The 26,733-nt window shown below is 34.9% G+C and overlaps 1 protein-coding gene across 1 annotated transcript in view; it reads left to right on the plus strand.

The window, feature by feature from the left end:
• AKAP9 (A-kinase anchoring protein 9) overlaps positions 1-26,733 on the plus strand; it is a 106,006-nt gene that overhangs the window by 17,659 nt on the left and 61,614 nt on the right. Inside the window, exons 2-7 of the mRNA XM_058033603.1 lie at positions 7,315-7,569; positions 15,705-15,749; positions 21,855-21,908; positions 22,307-22,477; positions 24,855-25,010; positions 26,233-26,430. Of these exons, the coding sequence (XP_057889586.1) occupies positions 7,315-7,569; positions 15,705-15,749; positions 21,855-21,908; positions 22,307-22,477; positions 24,855-25,010; positions 26,233-26,430 (879 nt within the window). The remainder of the gene's footprint in view (positions 1-7,314; positions 7,570-15,704; positions 15,750-21,854; positions 21,909-22,306; positions 22,478-24,854; positions 25,011-26,232; positions 26,431-26,733) is intronic.

Genomic DNA, 26,733 nt, shown 5'->3' on the forward strand with positions numbered 1-26,733 from the left:
TTATTTCTTGTTCATTCAGCCTAATGTTACCCATTTTGTAAACTCAGCATCTGTTGAATAGAACAAATAACCTAAAGCTCTGTTTGGCTCAACAGATAAGCAGATTGAAACTTGCAAAGAACATTAATTCTTTACTTACAGGTTGGCTTTTCAGCTATGTGACATAATATGTTTAAAGTATTTGCAGGTTGCTTGCTCATTTATCTTCTTTTAGTGGGTTTTTATCTCAGGATTTAAAAAGAGTTGTGATACTCTCTTATTTGTTGATTAGCAGAATACAATCAGTAGACTTCACTAGAAAGACATCTGTTTATTCTCTGTGTTGGCAATTTTTCATTCATCTTACTTTCAGTATCCTTTGCTTAGTATAGATATCAGGAACCCAGAAGAAGCAGGCACTATAAACTTGCCTATACTTGAGGAGTCAGTGCTTTGCCAAGACAACCCTTAGTGCTTAGATCTTCTGAGAATATGACAAAAGTGACAAAGTGACACTTTCTTCTCTAATGCCAGTTAACTGTTCAGCATCTCTTCAGGGGACAGACTAGCTTTTACAAAACTCGATAGCCTAACAGCAGATGAGTTTTAAACAGCTCAAGTGAGATTTACTGCCTAAATCTCAGTGTTGCTGTCTCCATGACTCTCTCATGGGTGAAAGAGAGATTATGGCAGATATTTTTTCAGTTGTCCAGGGTAAGGTGGGATGGATAAGCTTTAACCACAGCAAATGTCCAACTTTTAAACAATGCCAAAATTTCAAATTCAGGTTGGCTTTTTTAGTTGGTCACTACTGATTTGCAGAACGCCCCAGTCAAGGATTCTTAGGACGTATATGTGCTTAATAAATGATCAAAACAAATCCTACCAATGGGCTCTGCTTTTTGTTCTTTTTGTGTTACTGAAATCCTCTGTAGGAATAATTACTTACCCGTGGTCAAAGGGAGTAGGCACTTGCTGTATCATTACTAGGGCAGGTGATTCTAAAATTAGTCCTTCACCTTTTAAGACAGGTGGCTGTCTGTCTCAGTCTACATATTTTGGTTTCACTTTCACTCTCAGTAATCTTTCAGAGTTTATGTGTTACTGTCATTCAGTGATGGGGGATTAGGAGCAATATCATTAGGAAAGCCTGAGCCTTTCTATTACAGGACTGGTTATGATCTCTCATGATGAGTTTCATGATATATCCAAGTGTTCCTGTGTACTTGCAGCCACGGTCTGTCTGCATCTGGGATATGTCATAGTTACCACTTACACAGTACAGTTTGCCACAATGCATGCTATACATTAAGGTGCAGCTTAAAGTGGATTTTGTAGCATTTGCTCTATATGAAGAATAACTATACCTTTCTGAGGCAAATTTGTGGCTTTTATGTTGGTGGAAAGTTTCAAGCAACACCTGACAAAGGATTCTATTTCACTTTTTCTTACCCTCATTATGCTCAGTTGCAGATACTGTTCCTGTAGAGACTTTCAGTCTGCTAAATAGAGAATTTAAAGTATGCTTTCTACACTTAAATAAAGTGTTTGCATTGAAGCACTGAAGCCAGGATTTGTTTGTTAGACTTACTGGGCTTTTTCTGCTGTATTGTGAGGCAGTCATAACAAATGGTATTATTGTTATCGAATTCTGTTCTACGAAATGGGATTGCCTGGGGGGTTTTCAGCCATACCGTAAGTATTTAATCACCAAACTGATGTTTTAGTCATTTACTGTGGTAGGCATTGAGAGCCATTTCAAAGTTTTATGGTTTGTTTCTCTTCATTGCTGCCAGGGCATGCTGCTTGCTCTGGGGTAGCTTGCTAGGTTAGCTCTTCAACGGAGCTACACACCACCCCTGTCAGTCCCAGCTGCTCTGTGATGTGGGATAATTCCATCCTGGGTGCAGGACGTGAGGTTTATTTTTATTAACTCACATGCAGTTCTTGTTGGCTTCAGCTTCCAGCACGTTGAGGTCTCACTGTATGGCGGTTCTTCCTTCTGCTGTATCTGGCTTTCCACCATGTTGTGATCCATGAACTTCCTTAAGATGTATTCAGTTTTATCATCCAGATTATCTATAAAGAATATTACAAGGCTATCAGTTTGTCTTTCAGGCATTAACTACTGTTTTTAGCTAGAGACCAGAAGGTTCAGAAGTCCTTGTCTTCTTACATTGGATGAGTGATCTAAATATGACCTGGGCCAGCACAGAACATTTCTCATTGGACACCAGACTGTTTGAGAACTTCTGACACAGAATAAGTCCCTGTCTGTGAGGACTTACTAATCTGAAGTTTAAGCAGTGTCTGAAACATCTTTTGAAGTTATAGTGGTTGAGAAATGCAAAATCATGATGTGAATCTCCATTGATGCTTTTTTGTACTGTGTAAAAAATAAAAACGTGTAATTGCTTGCTTGTAGCAGCTTGTCTGAGGTTCTTTGTTGTCAGTCTGTAAGTTTGTGACTCATCCTTTTATACTTTTTCTTTGAATGAATATAAACAAAGAAATAGGGGTTTGTACTTGAGAAGCTGTGGGAGATGAACAGACCCTTCTCTTTCTGTAGCTATGAAATGGAAATGAGTTTGATTTTGGAAAGTTGAAGTTTGAATCTAATAATGTTTGTTTACAGGTACATGAAGTGTGACTGTACAGCTATACTTGTACAGGATGTGCTATGAATTTCTTCACAATTAGAAGGCTTTTTTTTTTCAGTAACTGCAGCAAATATGTTTTATAGTATTTCCTAACATTCTTCCTTGGAAGCACTGAGCACTTTCAATTTCTGTTGACTGTAATATCTCTGAAAATGAGGCTGTCCAGATCTCTTACCTTATCTGAGAATGTTAAGGAATAACAAGCATTCATAAAGCAACATCCAGTTTTAAATGATGCAGAATGTGTTTCTGTTCTAAAAAGTATTTTATGCATGTGAACTAAAAATATAGCTTTTGATGCTTTACAAATATAGCTTCATTGCTTTTCAGTGATATTTTTCAGTATTGTCTTCTACTGGTGTATAGGCAGTGATTAAATGTTGCAGCTTTTGTTCAGACTTTTTAAAAAGTGCTTAAGAGATTAAGTTTCACATTATGTTGGAGCCAAATTTTATTTTACCATGGACTTTTACTCTAGAAATAGTTCAGTCATACCATATTTGAAACTAATCAATGGACAGTGTTACCCAGCAATCCAGATTGCTGGCACAAGTGCCAGAGGTCAGAATCTGCTGAAGGTAGCTGAATAAATAAATAATGCTGCTGTTGTAATTATAGCAGTACATTAACTGTCATAACTTACATGATTTACACAAGTAATCCCCTCCACTCTGCAAGTTAGTTCCCTTCTGTCTCAAGGGTAAGTATTTAGTTCCTAACAGCGATTGATTCTTCTCTGCATTTCTGACTTTCTGCCAGTTGGAGCATACTGGCATTTAAAAGTGAAGATAATGTTGTACCAGGGTGTTGGTAATTTTGGTGCAGTCTGTGATGTGGGAATTGGTGCTGTAGTATATTGATTTGGGATTAATTAGTAGGAAGTTATAATTAGAACTAGATAAATGCATATATCATCTAAATACCTAAGTTCTTCTATTCAATTATTCTTTTGCTGCGGGAAATTGTTTTGAAAAGTATACCTATTGTCAGTCTGCATGCTGCTCTCTTGTGACCACCAGAGAGTGAGAAAACGCTGGTGACTCTCAGTATTTTTCTGTTTATAAGAAACAACATCTTGTGACAGAATTTATTGCTAATATCCATTTTCCAAACTGGTGAAAAGCTGAGTAGCTGTTGTAAATGACACTTCTGAAAATCTGGAAATTACCAAGTAATTCTTCCGGCACAATTTTATTGTCCCTTTTTATGCATTAAAAGGAAAGAAACACATTTTCATTCTTGGTTCATTGTACGCTGGAGATTTGATAGGAATATTTCAGACAATAATTTTGTTTTTCTAAATGCTATGAAGTGAACATGCCTGTTTCCAAGAGTATTGGGGTTTTGGGGTTTTGCCCAGAAGCAGGACTTGAAAAAACCTGTGAGCTGGGAATTGCAAGTTGTTCGTTTATTTAGTTGGAAAAGCTGAGAGTTGAGGAGCAAAATAGATTGTTCTTTACTGCTGAAAAATACAGATCAAATTTTTAACAGAATTCAGTACTGCTTGCAGGATCCAAGCAAGATCTTACCAGCATGATGGACAAGCGGGAGGCAATGTCCTGACAGATAGGTCAATAGTGTTAAAAATGCTCTGGATTGGTTTTCATATGTGCTAGAAATGTGTTAAGTGGATCATGGCTGACTGTGTTCCCAATGCTTTCCCAGGGTAAGGTGCTCATTCTCTGTTGGCTCTCAGAGGTGCATCAATGCAGAGAGTCTGTTCTAAATGTCCTTCAGCTTCTGTTTCCTTGCATCCTTCCTCCTCCATGAGTACCTCCCGCGTTTGCATTCTTGGCTCTTGCTCACAAGTTTTGTAACTCAGCAGAGACTTGACATTGAATTGTTTCAAAACTGCAGATTCAGAACTGATGGAAGCAGCATTGAGTTCTCCACAGGCTTAGTTGTGGCATAATTAAGCTGGTGTGTCTGGAAGAGAGGATAAGGCACTGTATCAGAGTGTATTTGTTTCACATTTTGTTCACACCAGTAAAATCTATTTTTCTAGAAATACAAAATCTGGAAGTATTTTTAATTGAAAATTTTAGTTGTAAAGAATTTGTTTTCCTTGGCTTCCATGACTGCTGTGGACTTTTCCCTCCTTGTCATTGGAACAATGATAGATCCTCGACTGTAGTTCATGAGAAGGAATTTGGTATCTGAGACTCCCTTGTTTTGATATGAGCATCACAAAATGTGTTTGGTCAGCAGTTGCTTTTTGCTGTGCTGCTTCTCTTATTTCTAGCTTTTAAAATTTGATTAAAAATAGGAATTTAAAGTCATATTGCATTAGTAGCTGGACAGTTCTTTGTGTACCTGAATGTATGGGGTTAAAAGTGCTATGATTTGTTCATGCATCCGTCACTACTAGTGCAGTTATTTCCAAAGTCCTAGATCCTCAAGTGGAATTTGTCAGTTGAGAACTTGTGTAATACAGGAATGTAACATTTTCGTTTTCACATGTGTTTAGCTTTCATATGTGCTCATCTTCATCAGTGTTTAAACAGAAAAAAAGCAGGATCTGCTTATAACTGCCATGATAGGTTTTAATCTGTTAATTCTTAAGAAGTGAAAGTCGACAACTTTGAAAGGAGGGAAATCTGCCATGCCCAGATGCTTCAGTTGAAATATGCAAAATACTTGAAGAGAGACAGGGAGTAATTCATTTGTCCTTGAGCTACACATCTAATTTTGTAGACAAATAAAGACTGTAAAGCTGCTTTTAAAAAGCCAACTTAACTTTCCATTACAGAAGATTTCAATCAAGTTGGGGAAGAGAGTTCTTGACCAGTGGCACTACATGTTGTTTATTACTTAGAAATAAAACATTAAAAAAGCAAAATCTCTCTGTAGTTACACTTGAAGTCAGGTTGTTTGCTTTCTATCATTGGAACTTTTGAACAAATTCTGCTTTTCTTTTGGACAAACTGAAAGTATTTTATTGAGATAAACTTACAGTTTTAGAGGAGAATGTAGTAATATCCTAAGCAAACAACTGAAACCTTTTCCCTTCCCATTTTTGAGAAATTAAATAATTTTGAGAAACTTAATCTCTCTTTATTTGGGTTTAGGGGTGGTTGATTGGCTCTTTTGGGGGTTTTTTTCTCTTAAACTTTGAAGTAGAAGGAGACCTTTCTTTTCTTGTTTAGAATTTTTGAATTTACTGGGGTTTTTTTGAAATAACAAAAGATACGTATTTTAAAAATAGAAAAAAATCACAAAATTGAACTAATTAGAAAAGTAGTAGGGAGGAGGTAAGTATTAAGTACTTAGGTGAGCATATTTGGCTCAGCACATGTTCAGGTCCTCCTCCTCTAAACAGAGCAGGAGCCATATGCCAAGCTGTCGTCCTAAGAAAGGAGAGGAGGCTGAAGAAACCCACGAAGAAATACAAATAAAAGGACAAAAGCATAAATCAGCCACAAGTCAGAGCTGATCTCTCAGTGGTGCATTTAGACTGGGGCTTCTCAGCTCTCTTGGGGCCAGATGAGAGCTAGAAAACCCTTCAGGTGGCGTCTTCCACTGTAACCAAACAGTGACTGGGAAAGGGGATCCGTGTGTCCTGTTCACTTTGGATGTTCCTGAAGAAGTTGGATGGAAGCCTGGCTTTCTCGACTGGTGAATATCACAAACAAATGCTGTCTTTTCTATATTTGTTTTCTTACAATTGCAGCATGTTTATTAAAAAAACCATGGTATTTGAGTATTAGTTGATGTTGAAAATTTAAAGTTTTAGGGTCTTTATTTGTATGCTGGAGCTACATTTATGAAATGTATTGTAGTACATAATGTTGGATGGTTCAACTGGAAAGTAATGATTCTTGTTTTCAGATTTTATTGATAAGATCTTTTTAGTTTTGAATTTTAATTGGTAAACCCCAATGTGCTTGTTTTACTTATTTGAACAAAACTTCTGTTCTTGTTAAGAAAAAAAAATTAAATGGATTTTCTTGTGTAAACCACTGTAAAGTGATTAAAAGTGATAAGCTCTTCAAAAGGCAGTGTCTTACTGTATTTGAATAGCTTATATACTAATTGGTTTTTAAACTGTGTGCCTGGCTCACCTGTGACTTTTTGTTCATCAGCATGTTTTGCTACAAGGTAGTGTGTCTTGTAATCTGCTCACTTTCTGGTTTTAGAGTATTCCCTTACTAAGTATTTTGCCACTTTGCTATTTCTCTGTGTTTTCAGTAACTGTGTTATAGCAAACTTTTTTAAAAGCCTCATATTATACTTGCTTGAAGAGAAGTTTGCTTTTAGCTGTCTCTGAAATAAAAATTAAAAGGAATTTCTGTAAATTATTTTAAAGTTCCTATGAAATTGAAAAATGAGATCAGGTTATTTCATTGTGTTTGTCCTTTATAATGACATTTGTACCTTTACCTTTGAATGTCTTGATTTTTAGGTATCAGTCTATGGAACAGTAACTTTTGAGTATGGAGCTGAAAAGGAATTAATTAACTGGGTGTTGGTTTACATTTAAGATTTTGTCAAAGCAAAGTATCTAAATGGAAAAATAATCTGGGTCTGTCTCACATATGCAATACTAACTTCCACCTTGTTTTCACTAGTGATTAATTGGAAGCTTTCTGTAGAATAGTGGGTAAGGCTTTGTAGAGGATGTCATTAGTAATAAAGAGGAAAACTCACCTTTAACAAGATTTTGTCTTCTCTACAGCTTGCCCAATTTAGGCAGCGGAAGGCACAAACTGATGGTCAAAATGGATCAAAGAAGCAAAAAAAGAAGAAGAAAACAGCAAACATCAAAGATGAAGAATCAATACAAGATGGGATTGAAAGTGATCGATCTCGAAGTGATGAAATATCCACATGCAGCAGTCGAAGGGGAGGAGCTGCTACTGCTGACTTTGCTATTATCAGGACTTTGCATAGTGGAGAAATTATCAAACACACCCCAGCTTACACCATTGAGGTAAGTTTGTCTCAGGCAACAATCACTTTTGGAGTGAGTGGGCATAAAATAATCCATTCATTTTGAGAGTGGAAATAAAGGAATTGGATGAGATTTTGCACACTATTTCCCTTCTTCTTCTGTCTGACTTAGTATGTCCAGAGAAGACACTTTCTACTTGTCTACTCGCGTAATTTTTTATTGTAGTCAGTTCCCTGTAGGGTATGGAAAGTGTGTTCGTATTGCTATACTCCTTAAATATGCATAAATTAATTTTGTTTTATTAGAAGTTGTGGATTGAAGTGGATATTTGGTTTCTTCACTTATGGCTACACCAAAATGTGAAATTAAACATCTTTCTTGTATTCTTGATGTAATTTGAGTCACTCTGGTTAATGAGGATAAGGAATGAATTTAGAAATCACTACTGAGACCTGAGTGGTTTAAGAGATTGGTGAACAGTACTTTTACTACTTAATGAAATATAATTCTAATTGCCATTTGCTGAAAGTACTTGCTCTGGGAAGTTTGGAAGATGCTGTGTGACATACAGTGGCAGTCCAGTTTAGTTCTGAGTGGACAAGAATTCATGTAATGTCATTACAGATAGAAGGGACAAGAAAGGCTGATATTATTTACAAAATAACTTATTCCATTTTTGAAACTAGTGCTTCTGCAATGACTTGAGTGGCATTCTGAGGAAGCATCTCAATGCAAATTCCCAGCTCTGTGCAGATGAATACAGTAATTTTTTATGTGGTACAGATGAATGCTCTGCATTTTGGCTTGCCAGTCCTGTGCTGGGATAGTCCATTTGTAACAATTTTGGCTCCATTATTGAATTTCCAGCAACTGAGGACTAACTGAGAAATTACACTTTCTGAAATGTTTTTGCATTTTTGTTAACAAAACCCCCAAACTTACTGTGATGGAGAGGCAGATGGACTAAATGATACGTGCAAATTAAAACTTGTAAAGTAATTGATCCATTTATTTTACAGTTTTAAGCCTATAGTACACTGGATTATATATATCAGTAATAGATATGTCAATATATCAGTACACTAGACATTTTGAACCTTGTAGGTGTGTGCCTTTAAACTGTAGCTTTTAATTCTTAGAAAGCTCATGTTAAGACTTCAAAACTGTAGTAACTCAATAAAACTATCTGTTCAACTCAGATTTTCTTGAAGGAGGTAAGAAATTTGATAACAAAATAACTATTTTCTTCGATCAAGATATGACTTCTTTGCCTTCTAGGAAAAGAGAAAGATGTATTTTATTGAATGAATCAGATTATCTACAGCTAATGAGAGAGGACTGCTAGGGAAGAGAGGTGTTTAGAGAGAATCACTTAAATTGTTGTTTTAATAATGCAATAGTCTGCATAAATAGGACAACTGTATGAAGTAATTTCCTTGATCAAATATATTTTGAAGTTGCAGATGGACTCTGCTAATGTATTTCCTTTGTTAGGATAAATATCTCTAGTACAGTGGGAGAAAGAGGATAAAGTACAGAGTCATAGAATAACTTGGGTTAAAAGGGGCCTTTGAGGTTGTCTAGTCCGATCCTGTGCTCAGAGGGGGTCTAATTAGATCAGGTTGGTCCTAGTGGCCTGTGTTGGCCTCTAAATGCATGCAGTACAAGACAGAGATTATTTTAGTGCTGGAAAAAATATCTGCATTGCAGTTGGTAAAGATTGTAGGCATAGATACATCTTAAGATGGGGTATGATTTTTCTGAGGTCTGTCTTTCTTCCAAAGCATCTTGTCTTTTGTTTAAATAAATAAATATGGAGATGCACTGGGGTTTCTGGTTTGCTGGTGGAGGTGGTTTGTTTCTTTTTTAAAATGTAGCTTTAAAAGAGTAAGCATTAGAATCATGTGAATTTGTAATTTGACTCTGTTGAGTTACTTAGTGACTTTTATACCAGTGTTCATTTCCACAAAAGAGAAAAAACGCCCTGCTCCCAATTGGGAGAGCATTTTTCTTTGTTAAATGTGGTCTGTAGCTTCCTTACTCATATTACTTAAATAAATAATTGGTATTATGTAGTTGGAAGGTGATGGCTAAAGTCTTGGCAATATTAATAGAAGGGGACAAACTCTGAAAGTGTTTCAGTGAATCTCATAATTTACTGGTTTTAGTTTTACAAGTGCAATGATTTGGACCCAGAGCCTGTATTACAGTAATTGGATTGGAGCTTGCTGAGTTGAAATGGCAGCCACTGTAATAGGCAGTTTCAGGCTAATCTCTGCCATGGAGAATTACAGCTTTGAGCTGTTTGCTTTTTCACCCAAAATTAAGTCGATGGAGGTTGCTGTGTCAGAAGAGTGAGACAGGATTACTGGAAGCATTATCCAGGATCATTTTCTAGCTAAACTTTGATTCTACTTATTTATTTCATCTTTTACTGGAACTGATATTTAGAATTGTTCTTTCTGTACCACAAAATACAGACTCAGAACATCTGACTATATTGGCTATCTAAAAATCTTGGCTGGGCTTCTCTGTGGTAGTTTTGTGGGTAGAACTTTATCTCCCTGCAGTTCTTCTAATATGATTTTAACTCCCCAGGGGAATTAGCATGTCCAAATACAAGTAAAAAAGGGTTCTCTTACTCAATATGAATATCAGAAAGTGAGAGATACTCCTCTGAGAGCTTATTTCCCTTGTGAAGGCAGAAGAGTTTCTTTTCGGAAAGGACAAAAGTGTTTAGAGTACAAAGAGGTTTTTTTGCAGTCATCCAATTCCTTTTTTTTTTTCCTTCTGCGTTCCTCTATCCCTCTGTGTTCTCTTGAGTTGCAGAAACTAATTGGAAGAACTCTGGAAGAACTATCATTGTTTAGCCATTACATTTTACATTCCATCTGAACTCATTTGTAATCTCTAAGGTTTCCATCCACTGTTGGAGGAACAATTTACAAGATTTCTTAGAGAAGTGCTAGTTGGTATTTATATTTATTGGGTCTCTTGTTTCATGAATGCTTTTTGTCTTTTTTTTCACAAAGAGATTATTTTTTGTCTTTATTCTGTTGCACCCAAATATCTTTAGATGTTGACATCCATAGTGTCCTTTAGGTATTGACTTTCATAGTGTCCTTTCTATATAAAAGTAAAAATAACCTAGACCACATTATAAAATGAGCCAGAATCAATTAAAATCTTGGGTTTAGGATTGCTTCTTTTTGTGACTTCTGTAGCTAAAAATGGAAGAAAACAAAAGTCACTTCTAAGGTAGATAATTGCTTAGATCACCTTTTCTGGGAAGTCTTGAAACCATGGATTGGAGCTCGCTGCTTTGCAAGAATGTCTTAATGCCAGAAAAGCAAAAGAAATTAATTAACCTGTGTCACAGTAAAATTGTCCTTGAGTCACCTGGATAGTAAAAGCTATTATACAAAGCTTCTTAGAAAAGAAAAGTTCAAAGTTCTGTGATGAAGAATACCTGCTAATTGACTAAGGTTGGATTAGTAACTCGTCTTTTGGTTTTTAAAGGTCCTTTTGGTAATAGTTTTAGAATAGCTTAACTGTTAACAGTTAACAGTTAACAGTTGTAAAGTGGTAAAGTTAACAGTTGTAAAGTGGTAAAGCTCCGTGTTCTTGTTTCATTTCTCTAAGGTATTCCAGTTTTTAGTGTCAGAGATTTTGACAGACAAGGATCAGCAAGTGATTAAGAAGAAGACTCTGGGTAGGATTCTTGAGAACTGATGAAGAAAAGTGAGAGAAATCAGAAATCAGGAAGTATGTAAGCAATACGGAGAAACAGTGAGGATGCCTCAGTGAGAAAAGGCATAAGTGGTGAATGTGGTAAGACATTGCTGTGATGGAAGCATGAAAGCCAAGAGCAACTAAGGACTTTGACTAGAAAAGAGCTATTCTGGAATGTACAGCAAGGTGGAGGAATTGGAAAAAAATATGGATAAATAAAATGTAGCAAAATTAGCCCAGATATCTTCAGATAATACAGCATCCATTGGAACTGAAATTGAAATTGAAATTGAAAGAATGGAGAAAAGCAAACGTTTGGAAATATTCTGTTCCGTAGTAAAGGCAGTGCCGCAAGAGAAGGTAGGAATTTCTCAGCAGCATATGGTTCTGATTGAAGCCAGTCATTCTTTTTATTCACCATCTGGCCAGAAAATTACCAGGATAACTTGTCAATTTTATTTGATTCATAAGACAACCTCTGGTATTACACCTTCCTTTATCTCTGTAAATACTCATAAAATACTCATATATAATAGATTTACTGGCACAGAAATTACCTGTATTGGAGAATGGTCTGTGCAATTACAGGGTATTTCACTTTAGATTAAACATTTATAAAGCCATGTTACCAAAGAATAGAAACCTAATTGAATGCGTAGGCTACCACTGTTGATGGTGTTTTCTGATACCATCAGAGGTTTGCACACTGCAGAGTTCAGTACCTCGCTGCAGGTTATATCAGCTTTGGCAGCAGTTTATCTCCACTAAAATGCACTCAGTTTCAATTTGATCATAGTAAATTGGTTTAGATCATAAATTACTAGAGAATTTGAGTTGAATGGTTTTTGATATTAGGAGCTAAGGAAGACGTGATAAGGCAATATAAAAGAATAGCCCTTCATATTCAGAATGTTCTACAAGTATTAAAGGCCCATAAGGTTCAGGATTACCTAAAGAGAGGATTTTATGTCTGGGATATTCTGTTTACATTCTCTTTGCCTCACTTCTAGTCATGGTCTCCTTAATTAGACTTATTTGTGATCCTCTATGAATCGCTATAAACCCATCTGAAAATGACCAAGTCAAAATAACTTGGTCCATAATTAATCCATCCTTTTGTTACATTTTTGTTACAGTTACATTTTTGTGACAGTTTTCACTGAAGTCATAAAAAAAGTCAGCAGTCCTTCAGATAGAATTCTGTTCCATGAATAGTCAGTCTTTGCCTTCATCCATTGCAATTCAAGTAGTTTAGAACCAACTGTATATTGGTTCTTGCAAAACGTTTTATTGTCACCTATGGAAATTTTCCAAAGAAATATGAAAATCACTTTGCAGTTTTTGTGGCCAATTTTGTATATGAATTCTTTTGTGAATCCTGGTGTATTGTTGGGTGCCCAGTGTCCAAGAACATGACTTGTGAGCAGTGCTTAACTGCATACAGAAACAAGTTACTCTAAAATGGGCCTACTGTATTTCACAGGCCCATATTCTTTCGATTTTTTTTTTTTGTATCATTTTGCAGTATTTCCTCTGAAGTACATAGACAGAACTTTAAAAAATTTTCTGAATACTGTTATCATTAAAGGTACCATCTGCAGAATTGATGGAGATAGTTGTCTGTAAAGAATCTTTAAGATGTCTCTTCAATGTATTTTAACAATCAACTACATTGTCAGTGAAGAAAATACTAAATAAGGTGTTAAGTATTTTGCCAGAAGAGAGTAACTGTTTGCAGCAAGAAAATACTGTGGGACACAGTTAATAGAATATGTGCAAAACAACTGTGAGGGTGTAACAAACACCTGTTTCAAATTCCATGGAGCATTGAGACCTGATAAATAGCCTGCTTGGCGTTGTCCTGTCGAAGTGTGTAGTAAGAATTTTTTGAAATTATTTCCAATGAGACTGGACCCCTGTGGCTCTTATGAGCTATGTAAAACCTAATTACTTTTGTTCACCAAAGAAGAATTGAAGGATACAGAGCAGGTAGCTTGATTATGGAAGGAACTCTATTTGAAATAAAGTTGGTCAGGTCTGAGAAGTAACATAGGTGCTTGGAGGGCAAGATTGCCTGTAAAATGTTGACTATTTGTAGTGTTGTAGATTCTGATAGCAAAAGAATATCATGAAGTCTTGCAGTCTGGGGTGTAATGTGTGAGCTCATAGTATTTAATTCTCTTTAACTGGTTTTTAGCAGGGTTTGGATGATCCCATTAGCAAAGGAGACAGTGCATTTATCTGGAGTTCATTTGGCCATCCTTCTGTCCTTAAAATGATAGAATCCTTCAGCAAAATGACTTGGTTTTAATGTGCAAATAACTATCTAGATCCAGGACAGAAGTTGGCAATTTGGAAAGATTACTTATGCTGCTAACAGATAATGTACACCTAAACTGATGGAGCACTTTGTGGTTTTGATGAATTTGTAAAAAAATATTTTGGGTTTTTTTTTTTAATTTTAGATTGGTATTCAGAAAGGACCAGCAATATATTGACTTTTTAAAAAATATCATATCTGGCCAAATTGCCATAACAAAAGAAGAGAATTATTTTCAGTAATCAGCTTCCTATGAGAATTAATATTTTCTCACTCCAGCCTAAGCTTCAACATACAAATTATTTCCCCTTTTCTATAATTATCTACTAGGTTTATCTACCTATAGTTTATCTGATGATGTACAAATTCATTTTTCTTCTCTGTTATGAACAAGAGACTGTTTTTATAATTTAAAAAGGAATTTTCACAAGGAAAAACTATTGAAGAAGTGGGACTACTTGTTCCTGTTTCTTGTATGTTGGAGAAGTGCCTATATTTCATGCTGTATGTAAATATTTCTTGAAGAGTTCTTAGATCTAGCTATATATATACACATTTCTAGTAACTCTTCTGAGCTTCTCTAGGAATGCTTCTAATCATTCTTTGTGAAGACTTCTGAATTGAAACAAACCATGAAAAATTCACAGAAGATAACAATCATATTTGTTATCCCTGTTACAAGAAGAATAACGTGGTTTTCTCTGATTTTATTTCTTCTAGAGGATTTTGTCCTAGACCAAGGACATAGACTACAAATAAGATGTAATTTTTTGGATTAATATATATATATATACACATACATACAAATATTGATATAAATAATATGAACAAAATATATTTGTGTAAAAATGAAATATTTTAAAATACTAATTTTGTATTTCATAGCAGAAATACTTTTTTCACCCTAGAGTTTTAAAGCATAATTTTGATTTTTGTTTCAGTTCGTGTCTTATTTTTGCGGTGGACCTGTTCTTATTTTTTAAAATTATATGTAGTGTATGAATTATAACTTCCAAATTAATATTTTAAGGCAATATTGTGCACTCTGTATGTGGAACAATACCCTTTGTTTATGTTAATTACATTCTGTAGCTGCATATTGGATTCAAAATATGTAGAATCAATATTGTTAGGATTGTGAAAACTGCAGAACTTTGGGAAGTCTGAGTGGTCGATTACATTGAAAAAAACTAAAACTAAACACCGTTGACCTTCCAAATTTTACCTATGTCTTCTGATGCGAAACATACCATGTTCAAAAATAAGCCTGAAAGAACTCAATATAAAATTGAGAAATTATTGTGAGGCTGGCTAACCTATTAAGTGAATTTTGGACAAGCTCTATTACTTGCACATAATTTTTGCCAAAGTAGTTCTAACTCACGGTGACACTTCTCAAAGTTTTCAGGTTTGTCTTTCAAGTGCACTTATTCCATGATCGTGCACCTTATATTCATAATTTGCATCTTTTCCCATGAACATTTTGATTCTCAAACTTCATGCAGTTTATGTAGTTCATCAACATACACTGTGTTTCATTCAGGCATCTGCCACAGCACATCTGTGCTCCGTTTCTTAAGGCTTTGTTCCCCTCATTCCTCTGCCTCATTAGATCACAAGATTTGAGTCTTTGTCTTATTTTTCCTTGGTTTCCATGGAAGCTGAAGGATGAATGTTTGTTATAAAATTCTAGTCAGCATCAAAAGTCTTGCATGTATGAAAATTATGTTCTATACACAATTGTGTTCTTAAGCCAGCAGAGTTTCGAATTAGGTAAAATTGATATAGCAGAGACAAGTTATTTTCATGATACTTCTCAGTTCTTTTTTAAAAAAAAAAAAAAATCCCAGAAAAGTAAGTTTAATTTTCAAAATATTACTTTTTACCTGTAGTTGTGTGAAAATTTTATCAGGTAATTATAGTGTTTCTGTGATCATAGTTCAACAGCAAAATGTCGTTGTTAAAGCTGGGATTTCAAGGAAGTGAAGGTGACCATTGCTGTACATATACTCTTATTAAATTCACATACACCTTTGTGTTTTCAAATACCGTAAAATGGAAAATGTCTTGTTTAGTATTTTTAGAGTGCCATCATTGTAAATATTTTAATATTTTATTTTAGCCGGAAAGTGAAATTTCCACCACAGTAGAAGATTACAGTTCTGAGGTAAGATTGAAGTAATGCTTTTCCTAACTTTTCTTTCAACCTTTTCTGTTACATGTTTGCTGCAATGCTGTGCATAGTTTTTCAAAAGGAGAAGGAAAGAAAGACATGGACAAATCTGTTGCATGTTATTACTGGTATGATCAATGTACCATTAAAGCAAGCATTATGTCAACTCCATAATGGGATGGCTACTGTAATAAATAATGCAGTATATACATAAACTGTTGCAGCAGTGTCATCATTAAGGTCGTATTAATGCTTTGTATTGCCATGGGACTATTGGCTGTGCATAATCCCTGCTAATTTTCTGTGAGAGACTATTTAACAAGTCGATTACATTTTAATGAGTTTCAGAGCAGCCTCAGTGACTGGCTGAGTGTCAGTCTGCTCCTGGGAGATGATGAGTGATTGCCTGTGCATCGCTTGTTGTTTGGCTGGTTTGTTTTCTTTCGCTTATTAAGCTGACTGTATCTCAGCCCATGAATTTCAGTTGCTTTTGCCCTTCCAGTTCTCTCTTCCACCCTGCTGGTGGGGGAATGAGTGAGTGGAACTTAGCTGCTAGACAGTGTCAGCCCACACGTTGGCATCTACAAGTCATCTCTGTCACATGGAAGGGTAGTTGTGTGTGTGGAGCTTGGGTCCTGTCAGATAAAACAATTTTGTTTGTAAGGAGTAAACTGCCGCATGCATAAATGTTGGTCAAGAACATGCCAGCAAGAAATAGCCGTGGAACATCTGAATAAAGTAGGAATTGGTTTTAATTTAAAAATCTAATTTTTCATGTCTCAAACAATGATTTTGTGTTGGGGGAGTCTGGGTTTTATTTTGTAGTTCTCTGTGCTAAGCAGTTTAGAACAAACACACCCAGAATCTTAAGCTTGGCAACAAGGAAGAGGGGATGAAGTAAATCAAATCAATCTCATTGCTGTTTGCTGTCAAGAGTGTAGCAGACATACTTTTGAAGAATTGCCATGACTGTAGTGCACCTTTTTAGAATATGCTTCACCATGGTATGTGATTACTTTTAAATGCAATTTGCACTATGTGAAGAATGAACCCTTGAAAACAGTTGACAATGTCATTGATATTCATGTATTTTGAGAAGTGAGACATATTACATATATATGTATGAAATGGATGAAATTCTGATCCACTTCTAAGGTGGTAGGAAGCAGTGCTGGAGACTGATTGCAAAAGCTGAAGAAAACATGTCTTTGCACTGGGCAACAAGATACAGAAAACATCTGGTATAATGCCTAATGGTAATTGTGGATGTGTTCTGATTTTAGTGTTTGGGGCTTCAGTTTCAGTTGAATTTAAAGCTCTCATTTTAAAATGGAGTTCCACATCTAAGCACTAAATTCTCCAAAGATTTCCATAAATAATCTGCAGAGGATATTAGCGACCAAATTTTCAAATACTGAAGACACAGAAGAGTAGAATTGCTGAATCTGAAGAACAGAGATATCTGAATATTCCTTACAAAAATTATCAATTTCCTAAAAAATGTAGTGGCAGATGCATTACTAGGCAGTGCTTATTCCTGCGAAAAGAATTTTTACCTTGCTGAGAGTTATTTTCTAAGACATAAATAGGCAACACAAAACTTATTAATAGAAGCATGATACTGGCTCTCATAAAGAGCCAGCTCAAGCTGTCAGATTAGCCATCTTTAATAAACTCTTTTTAATTCCAGTTCATTACAATTAGTTGGTATCTGAAATGAGGAGACATCACATTTAGGAATGCAAATATTTTAGGAGCTGATTTTTCAATAAGTTTCATATCAGCTGTAATGTTACTTTTATAATTAAAAGCTCTATTTCCATTCATGGACACACTGTAAATAAAATGATCGGAAGCCTTTTCAGTGGAAGATGAGAATAAATTAAATTTTGTCTGTAGCAGCATAATTATGCAGATATGTAAAATATTGAGCTTATGTTTTTTTCCAAGTACATGATTCCTTAGAATGCTAAGAAAACCCATATTTGAAGAGACATAGGCCTGTTGATCCATCTTTTTCCTTATAGATTAGAACATCTGTATTATTTTTTGTGGTTTTGCCAGAAATTAAGTTGAATTGAGGTTGTCATGCTTCGAATTCAAACAGGCTGTAAATAGTTTGTTTTGTTGTTGTTGATAAATTAAATCAGATGGTGTTAATTCTTCAGCCCCTTCTCTTGAGGAATTTATAAAACTAAGTGATAAGGTATTTCCCTCTTTAGCAGACTTACCAGACACAAAATTATAAGGCAGTACAGTCATCTAAGCAAAACTGAAGGTATATTTATGTAAGAATTCTTGTATTAAAGGAAGTTTATTGTAAATACAGTATTTTGTTCAGTTTTGCTCAGCCACGTTTCTAATACCTACACTCTCCAGGTAGTAGCTGACTGAAGACTGGCAAATCCTTCATATGTCCAGCTTGTCTTTTGGGACAAGTTCCTCCATATGAGCAGCAATGACACCTATCTGCATAATCTTAAATTATAATGGTGGTTAGCTGTTTAAGGTTATGGTTTGAACTCAGAGCTAAGGGAAGTTAGGCTTCTCCTAACAGTTAAAATTTTGAGGGATTTTATAACTGTGTAAGGTAAAGTTGCCCCCATACATTTTCCATATGCCTCAGTTTTATGGTATAACTGAAGAGCTGTTCCATCTGACTTTTTTCTCCTCTTTGTTCTCTTTCCAAAATGCAAAGTATATATCTGAAAAGATGGTTAATACAAAGTGTAGAAAGTTGTTTGCTTCTATAAATTTTAATGAAATTCTATACCTCAACCTGAACTACTGCATAAAGAAATCGGTTGCTATTCTGTTACTGTATAGAAAAATATATTAAGCCATGATATTTTAAAAAGTCATCAGTGGTTCTCCTTTAGAAGTTACTAACCTTAGTCACAGGATTGTAACTATTTTCGCTACAATCTAAAGATGGCCTTTGTTTATGGAGTATAAACCCTCCCCACCAAAACCTCCAAAATATGCTGAAATTCATTTTCCCAAGGTAACCTGATTGCTAATTTTAGCTAAGTTCCATATAGTCAGTTGTGACATAACCAGAAAATTCAGGAGAGGCTAAGACCATTGACAAGCAATAATCAAGGTCTAAATATTAATTTTTAGGAAGGCATCAGGTGTCCAAAATGTACAATAATGGGTGAAGGGGGAAAGAAAACATGAGGTAAAATTGTTAATATGTTCCAGATACTTCTATATGTTTCTACTACCAAATCAAACAAGTCTTTTAAGTAGAACAGTATGTATTGATTTATGCTGAGCATGAATTTATTATTTATAGAGGGAAATCTCTGTAGTAATGGTATTAATGTTGTAAGTAGTTACACATTATATATTATTACTGCTGGTTTTGAGATACAGTTTCAAGTGTTCCAAGGTCTAAGGAACATTAGATAGGGTACCGTGATTTCATAAATGTAATCCTGACCTCTGGTGGTATTTGTCATGAATCACTGCCTTAATCCTGTGGTGGAAGTTGGTTTTCCTTGTGTCTCTCAGAAAGAAGATTCCTTTCATTTGCCTTAAGCTTATGTATTAACTGATGCAATAGAAATTAAACCTTTATTTTTGGCCATTAGACTACAGATTATATTTTACTTTATAATACTAAATAACATTTCTGTGAATTATTTTGAAAATGCAAGGAAGGAAGAACAATCAGACATAATGTCCTTTGAAATTTCCATAACCTTCACTTGTTTCATATTGTTTGTTCACCAAAACTGTGACTGCTGAGTAATGTATTGTAAAATTTAATCTGTTCTTATTTTGTGATTATTTACTCATGCAATTTTATCCAGAGCTCTTGTTACTGTTTGGTTCCATTATGTTAAAATGGTATGTGGTTTGATTTTTTCGATGTTTAATTGTTTCCTGGGATATGTAACTCAGCAGATCATAAGTAAATAAGGCATAAGAATGTTTCAGTTTAAAGGTGAACTGCAAAGCTTTTAAAGAAGGAATTATAAGAATCTACATGAAGAACATTTATAGAGTTGCAGACGATCTTTAAATGGGTAAATCACTGGGACCATAATCCAAAACACAAGAGTCCTGCTGGCCTTGTTTAGCCATCAATTGACACTCAAGTTGGCATCTGAACTACTGAATTCTTATATTTCAGATGAGTGGAAAATTAATTTTTAATTAAGGTATTTTAAGCTAGTAACTCATTACCAACTGTTTGCTCTTACACAGCAGAATTTGTCATGCTGGGGGTTGCCAGGCTACTCCCAAGGCTTCCCTCAACACAGCACCCTGCTGTGGCTGCCTGGCTGGGGTATTTTTCACAGATTGCAGTGCAATTTGTTGCCTTGTCATGTTTCCACTTACACTTTGCCAGGAGACATTTGAAAGAAGAAGGTATCAGATGAGAAGAGCATGGACTACCATGTTACTGTGTGCATCACTTGTGCGATGCTGAAGTTTGCACTCCCATGAAATGGAGCAGGATTTCTGGCGTTCCACACAGTTGATTTGAATGTGTGTAGCAAAATCTCTTCTCTAAGTTAAAGGTCTTTTGTAGAATTTTCAGCTGCTGAGCAGTCTGAACAGCTAATGAGATAAGACTTTTGTGCCTTAGTTGTTGTTATAAAGTATCTTTGATAGTCACACATAGCCATGATTCATGGGAAGAGAAGTGTATCCACTGTGGTAGATTACAGTGTTTGTACACTGCATCTTTATCAATTAAGCCTAAGTAAAATGGGAGTTGCAAAGGGGAAAGGAAGGATTTCATAGCAGTTTCTATTAAACTACTACTGTTGTTAAGCTGGGACATGTGCCAAAATCTGAATAAAGATGTTGGTGCTAGGCGCTGCAAAGACATTTGTGTGTCTGAAAGTAAAGCAAACATCTGGCAATGCACAAATGATACACAGTGCCTCTATGAGCTGCCTGGACTGCTGTTTGCTGCAATTTTCTTTATTCCTTCTAAACTAAAGTAGTAAATTCTGTGGTGTCTTTTTTTTACTGGGAAAATCAGAAATTGAAAGGGCGCTGTATCAGCTCTGCAAATTCTGTAATGCAGTTTGTCCATTTGCCTAATACAAATTCAATAACTGTATTGATCCCATTTATAACAGTGCACTTATTGATTTGCTCAGGCGTGGTTGTTATTTGTAAGTAAGTCCTGATCCAGGCTATGCAGACATCTGAGCAGTGCAGCTTCTTTTTTGATTTAAACATAGTATTTGGATCTGAAATACTATGCTGCCTTTCCATTTCTAGTACCATTATTTTTGTTTCAGACTCCGATGTAATAATGAGCTCTGAGGAGAAATGCAGCTTTTCTTGCTTTCTCATTTTTGAACATTGGTCTGCTGCTTTAAGAGCCTGCCTTTTTGTTTGACCACTACTCATGTGTACCCAGCATGCTCTTTTCATTTGGATTTTTTTTGCCTGTAACTGCTACTTTGGCTTGTGCTTGCCTTTTGGAGATTTGCTGGTTTTGGTTTGTATAGTCAGTAGAACCAAAATTCTCATAGAAGCTGAAAGGCCTTGCAGTGTTAGGTGAGTAAAAGAGGATTTATTTTCGAATGTCTTATGTCAAATGTGTATTTTTTGTTTTCAATTTCATTTGAAATTCCTTCAAATAGAGAATGAAAATCTATGATACTGCCTTTCATCCCCTATCAAGAGATAGGTGACTTTCAGAAAGACTAAATTTTGTGGTGTATAAAAATCTTTCAGAAAGCATAACTATCTTTAATAATATGTAAAAATATTAAATTTGTAATTCAAAATGCAATAGTGCTGTATTTTAATGATTTAAAAGATAAAGCTTTGCATTGACCTTTAAATTTGAATTTCTTTGTTTTCTATAGATGCTGACTGGTAATAACGTTTTTGGTTTTAGACAGTAGTATTTATTTTTGAAATTTTGGGTGTTTTACTTGTTATCTATGCTTACTTTGATGCAATTTGCTATATGGAAAGCTAGTTTGTATTTCAAATGAAATAAATTTTTGTAGCATAATAATTCCCGTGGGTCTGCAGAAATTGCCACATAAGACTCAAGTAAGGGGAAATAAAAATCAAGCATTATTTCAAATAATGTATTTAGAAATTGTCTTTATACAGGTAAATGGTTGCAGTTTTGTGACAAGAACAGCTATACCTGCAGACTTAATCAGGGTACAGTATTGCAAATTGAATCGGAATACTAATGGAGAATACTAAACACCTCAATTTTGAACAAAAACTGTGTTGCTGACTAATACTTTGCATGCTGTGCTCTACATGTACATTGTTTGCTATATTAATATAGTGTATCCTTAAACTTGAAATGCAAACCAGTTTAGTCCATCTATTAAGGCTAAATTTATAGAGCACAACTCGCAGAAACGTTTTGTGTCAGTGCTTTTGAGGTGTGAATTATACTAACAAAGGAGGTTACCATGGCAATAAGATCTTTGATGCACTATTGTATGTTGATGTTCTAAGGTGGCATTTGGTACAGAATGTGATGCTTGACTTTATTTACTGTGATAAAACATAAAAATTGGCATGTAAAGGAACTTGGATTGATTTAGGAAGAAGAATTTGGAGTTGGAGACATTCATTCAGAGCATGGAATGCAGCACTCACACACACAGCTAGAGGTGATGGAGAATCAATTGGCTGGGAAACAACAAGAGATTGAAGAACTAAACAGAGAGATAGAAGAAATGAGGGCAGCCTATGGTACAGAAGGATTGCAACAGGTATAATTACCTTATGTTGCTTTCTGCTTGCTATTTGGTTACATGCAAAAATGCTGAGCCTCGCTGGAAAGAGTTCACACTAATGGTAGCTGTTCAGAATGCACTCAGTGTGTGATATAGAATTAATTACATGTAATTTCTTTCAGTCATATGCCATGTGTTCTTTTACTTTGAATGGCATTTCCATTGTATGTCTTTTTTCTCTGTATTTTGTGCCTAAAATTCAAATTGTCTTTACAGTGAGATTCTTCAAATTAGGAATGGAAAGACAGTTTTCTTCAAGAAAAGCCCTAATTCTTCTCTACTTATGCAAAGACTTTAATGTCTTCCTGCTCCTCCAAGACCAAAAAACCTCAGGTTTTACTCCCTAAGGAATAATATAACTGAACCAAAATGTGTTTGTATGTCAGACTTCACAGTGTGAAATGCAAAACCAACAGTGTCAGAATGTTTTAATCTAAAACACCTAATAATTTGAGTTTACAGGAAAGCATTTCTTACTTTAAAAATACCATTGGAATATAAACTTAAGTTCTAAAGTAAAGAATATTCTTCCACTTTAAGCCAGTGGTGCAGTGCACTCAAGTCAGTGCTTTGCTGTGCTTTATGTCTTACTTGTCTCTCTCCTAATTTGGATTCAGGTCATGTCACTGTATTTTGCTATGTTTCTGCAAAGTACTGTAAAATTTTAAAAAATCTAATATTCAGTTATTTTCACTGTTGCAGCACTACTATTACTACTACTACTACCATTATTATTATTATTATTATTATTATCAATCTGTGATAATATGTCATTTTATCCACCATAGCACCAGTTAAGTGGTTGCCGCACTTAAGAGGTGGTTTATTATTTCTTTGTCTGTTGTTGAATTTTAATTACTGTGTCTTGTATCTGTTGTGCTAAACATAATAGTCATAATCATAGCATAATAAAGAAAATAAGTATTTCTAATGATTGTAACTACTGTTAATTTTTCCTGAAAGAGTAGAAAGTGAAAATGTTTTTTAAAACTGCATTTTTAAAATGGCTATAATTCAAATTTTTAAAATAAAATAAAAATTTACTTAATCAAAATTGAGTGGTTTTGGGTTTGGGGCTGTGGTACAATAATATTTTAATGGTTGAAGTATAATTTTGTTTTTAGTGGTACAGTGAGTAGTATCTCAGTTGAGAAATGCATATGGTTTATTTTTCAGAAGAAACAAAAGAATTGTAAAAGGGGAGTGGAGAAGATAATTGTGTGCTTTAGTTCTGCCTATGTCAAAAACAGAGATTGAATTTAAAAAGTTGAAAATTATATAACATGATGTGCTTTGGAACCAACATGTTTACATTTTCAATTTCATTGAAGAGATGCTAAAGCAAAGGTGTAGCACTCTTAAGTTCCTGATCTGTTCCTGGTTTTCTCTACTATAACAAACATTTAGTATTTTCATTAGGCTTGTGTGCTTTTTTTTTTTTTGAGCTGATTCTAGTATTCTAAAAATAACTTTATCTGGAAGCATTACCATGTTAAAAACCAAGATTCAGCATATAACTTGGAGAAGGTTTTGGGGGAATATTGTAAAAAAAGCACTTACAGAATATTACTAATAGTTTAAGGAATTTGCAACGTGTAGAGAGGAGGCTTCCACTAGCCTTAAGTGAGTTCAGATTGAGAAAGAAACTTTATACTGTAACATGATTATATAAATGCACACAAAAATATTGCAAATCTATATTGTAGAATTTTTGACTGCTTGAATGTAATCCTACAAAAATTAAAACAGTTGGCAAAGAATTAGTTTGTACTCTTACAATTTCTTCATCATTACAAATTACAAAAGATTCATCTGTTAAATATGTTGTATCCATTTTGCAGCTTGAACTGATTTTCTTGTGTAATTATGAATGATTTCCCTGGGTTCACAGTGTAGGATACCCTCCTTTAGTACAATGAATGCTGTTTGTTGCACTTCAAGTGAGAGGTGATATAACTTGCATTTATTGTGGGCAAAGTGTGTGAACATGAGTAGTTGTACAAACACCATTAGTAGATATTCTGGCTTCCTTTATGATGGTTTGTTTATGTGGCCACACTTTTTATTTTAAAAGCAAGTTATATATTTAACTAATTAACCTTCTTAAAAGTTCAGATTTTGTTATTTGTTAACTATATTTTATGGAGAGATCATGTGTTGTTCAATGAGGGTGAAAAAGCCCTCCTTCTGAAATTTTTAGAAATAATGCTTGTTAAAATATAAAAACTATACTAGTGAGACACCTTTTAAACAGAGAGGTTAGGGATGACTTATTCCTACCTAACTGAAATTAGGTAGTATTTTTGACTGTAGTTTTCATGTGCATTAATAGCTTAAATTTTATCTTTTACAGCTGCAAGAATTTGAAGCTGCTATCAAAAAAAGAGATGACATTATCACTCAGCTCACGACTAACCTGCAGCAGGCACGGAAAGAGAAGGATGAAACCATGAGGGAGTTCTTGGAGCTTACTGAGCAAAGTCAAAAACTGCAAATTCAGTTTCAGCATGTAAGTTATACAGCTGCCAACATTTATTTGGGTTTGACAATAGTTGTGTTGTTTGGAGGTGCCATAAATAGCTACTTCCTGCAAAAAATGTTTTGTGCATTTTTCAAATATCAGCCTCTTAGCATAGATCAGCAGTCATTTTCCTGGTCCTACAGTGTTGTATTCATATTGTTGTATAATTATATTTCCTGAGTCCCATACCTTCTCTCGATGGTCTTCTCACGGCAGATCTTCACAGCAGTGGTGTTGTTGCTTCTCCGTCAGGGCTCCTCTCCCCAGGCTCTCCCTGACCACCCTGCCCCCTTTTATCTCAGCTACCTGCATGGGCTACAGCTGCTGCCCAATCAAGGACATCACAGCTGCAGCCCATTTACAATAACCAGAATCAGGGCAGGGTCACTAATACAATAGAGAGATCTTTAACTGCCACGCATATACTTACAATACATAAGTTAACTCAGGCCCCCACACTACAGTTGTTGTCACAGTATAGAATAATTAACTGTAAAATTATAAATATTAGTCTATTTTCTTTCCTATTATGTGATAATAGCTTCTGATAAATACTTGATTGTGGCAGTTATCCTGGGGAAAAATACTTGGGTAGTTAGTTCTCAGAGCTTTGGCCAGAAATTTTCCCTTTGAAATCAAAATATCCAGCCATCAGCTTCCATGGGCCACAGATTCACACTCCAGTCCTTAAATTTCTGAATAAAAGCTTCCTTTGTGGTGTTATTAAAAGGTAGTTTAAATAACAAAGTGAAGATTCAGAAAGACATTTCTTCTAACAGGCATGGTGATTGAGGTGCCACAGGCATACAGACTACAGTGTTGTAGTTGAATATTGTAGTCTTTCATGTTGTTTAAGCACATTATATAGCTCATTTTGAGTTTTAAGTGGATTATATTCTGAAGCCTGAGATTTTATTATTAAAAATCTGATTTTGGGCTCCATAGCTGCGAGTAGTGAGTTTTACTACACGCTGATGTATCTGAGACACTGCTGTCCTATGTTACCTCGCCATGAATATTTAATTAATATGAAATAATTATTGGCTGGTCTTCCCAAATGAATAAGGATGTTTGACTTCCTCTAAAAGAACTTAGAAATCTTTGACTTGTGATGTTGAAGAAGAAAGTAAGGATCACTATTTCTGTATGTAGCACAAGCATTTTCTGAAAAACCTGATATATTTTAGGTTTTATTTCTTTAAAATTCAAGTTGCAGGCAAGTGAAGCCCTAAGGAACAGCAGCCATAGTTGCACAGCTGCTGATTTACTGCAAGCCAAGCAACAGATACTTTCACATCAGCAACAGCTAGAAGAACAAGAAAGTCTGCTTAAGAATTACCAAAAGAAGAATGAAGAACTTGAAGAGCAGATTGCACATCTTCAAGAGAAAATAGTGACATATGAAATGGTATGTTCCTTACTCTAAAGATCTCTTTTCCTAAACACTTTTTAGGATTTTGTAATTCCTTTAAAAAAAAATCCAGAGCACAGGTAATGAGTTTGCTGCATGGAATGCATACAACGATTTTAAGGTTTTGACACTGTTTCTGTTAACTAAGACATAATATGTATATAATTTAAAACTGAAAATTTTATGTCAGTATTATATATTATTTTATAAGAGTTGTAGAAATATTTAGAGCAAGTTTTGAAACTATGTTTCATGTATTAAAACACCTTCAATGAATTATATTATTTTAGAAAAAAGAAT

Source organism: Melospiza georgiana, chromosome 1 (assembly GCF_028018845.1).
Source record: "Melospiza georgiana isolate bMelGeo1 chromosome 1, bMelGeo1.pri, whole genome shotgun sequence".
NCBI classification, from domain to species: Eukaryota; Metazoa; Chordata; class Aves; order Passeriformes; family Passerellidae; genus Melospiza; species Melospiza georgiana.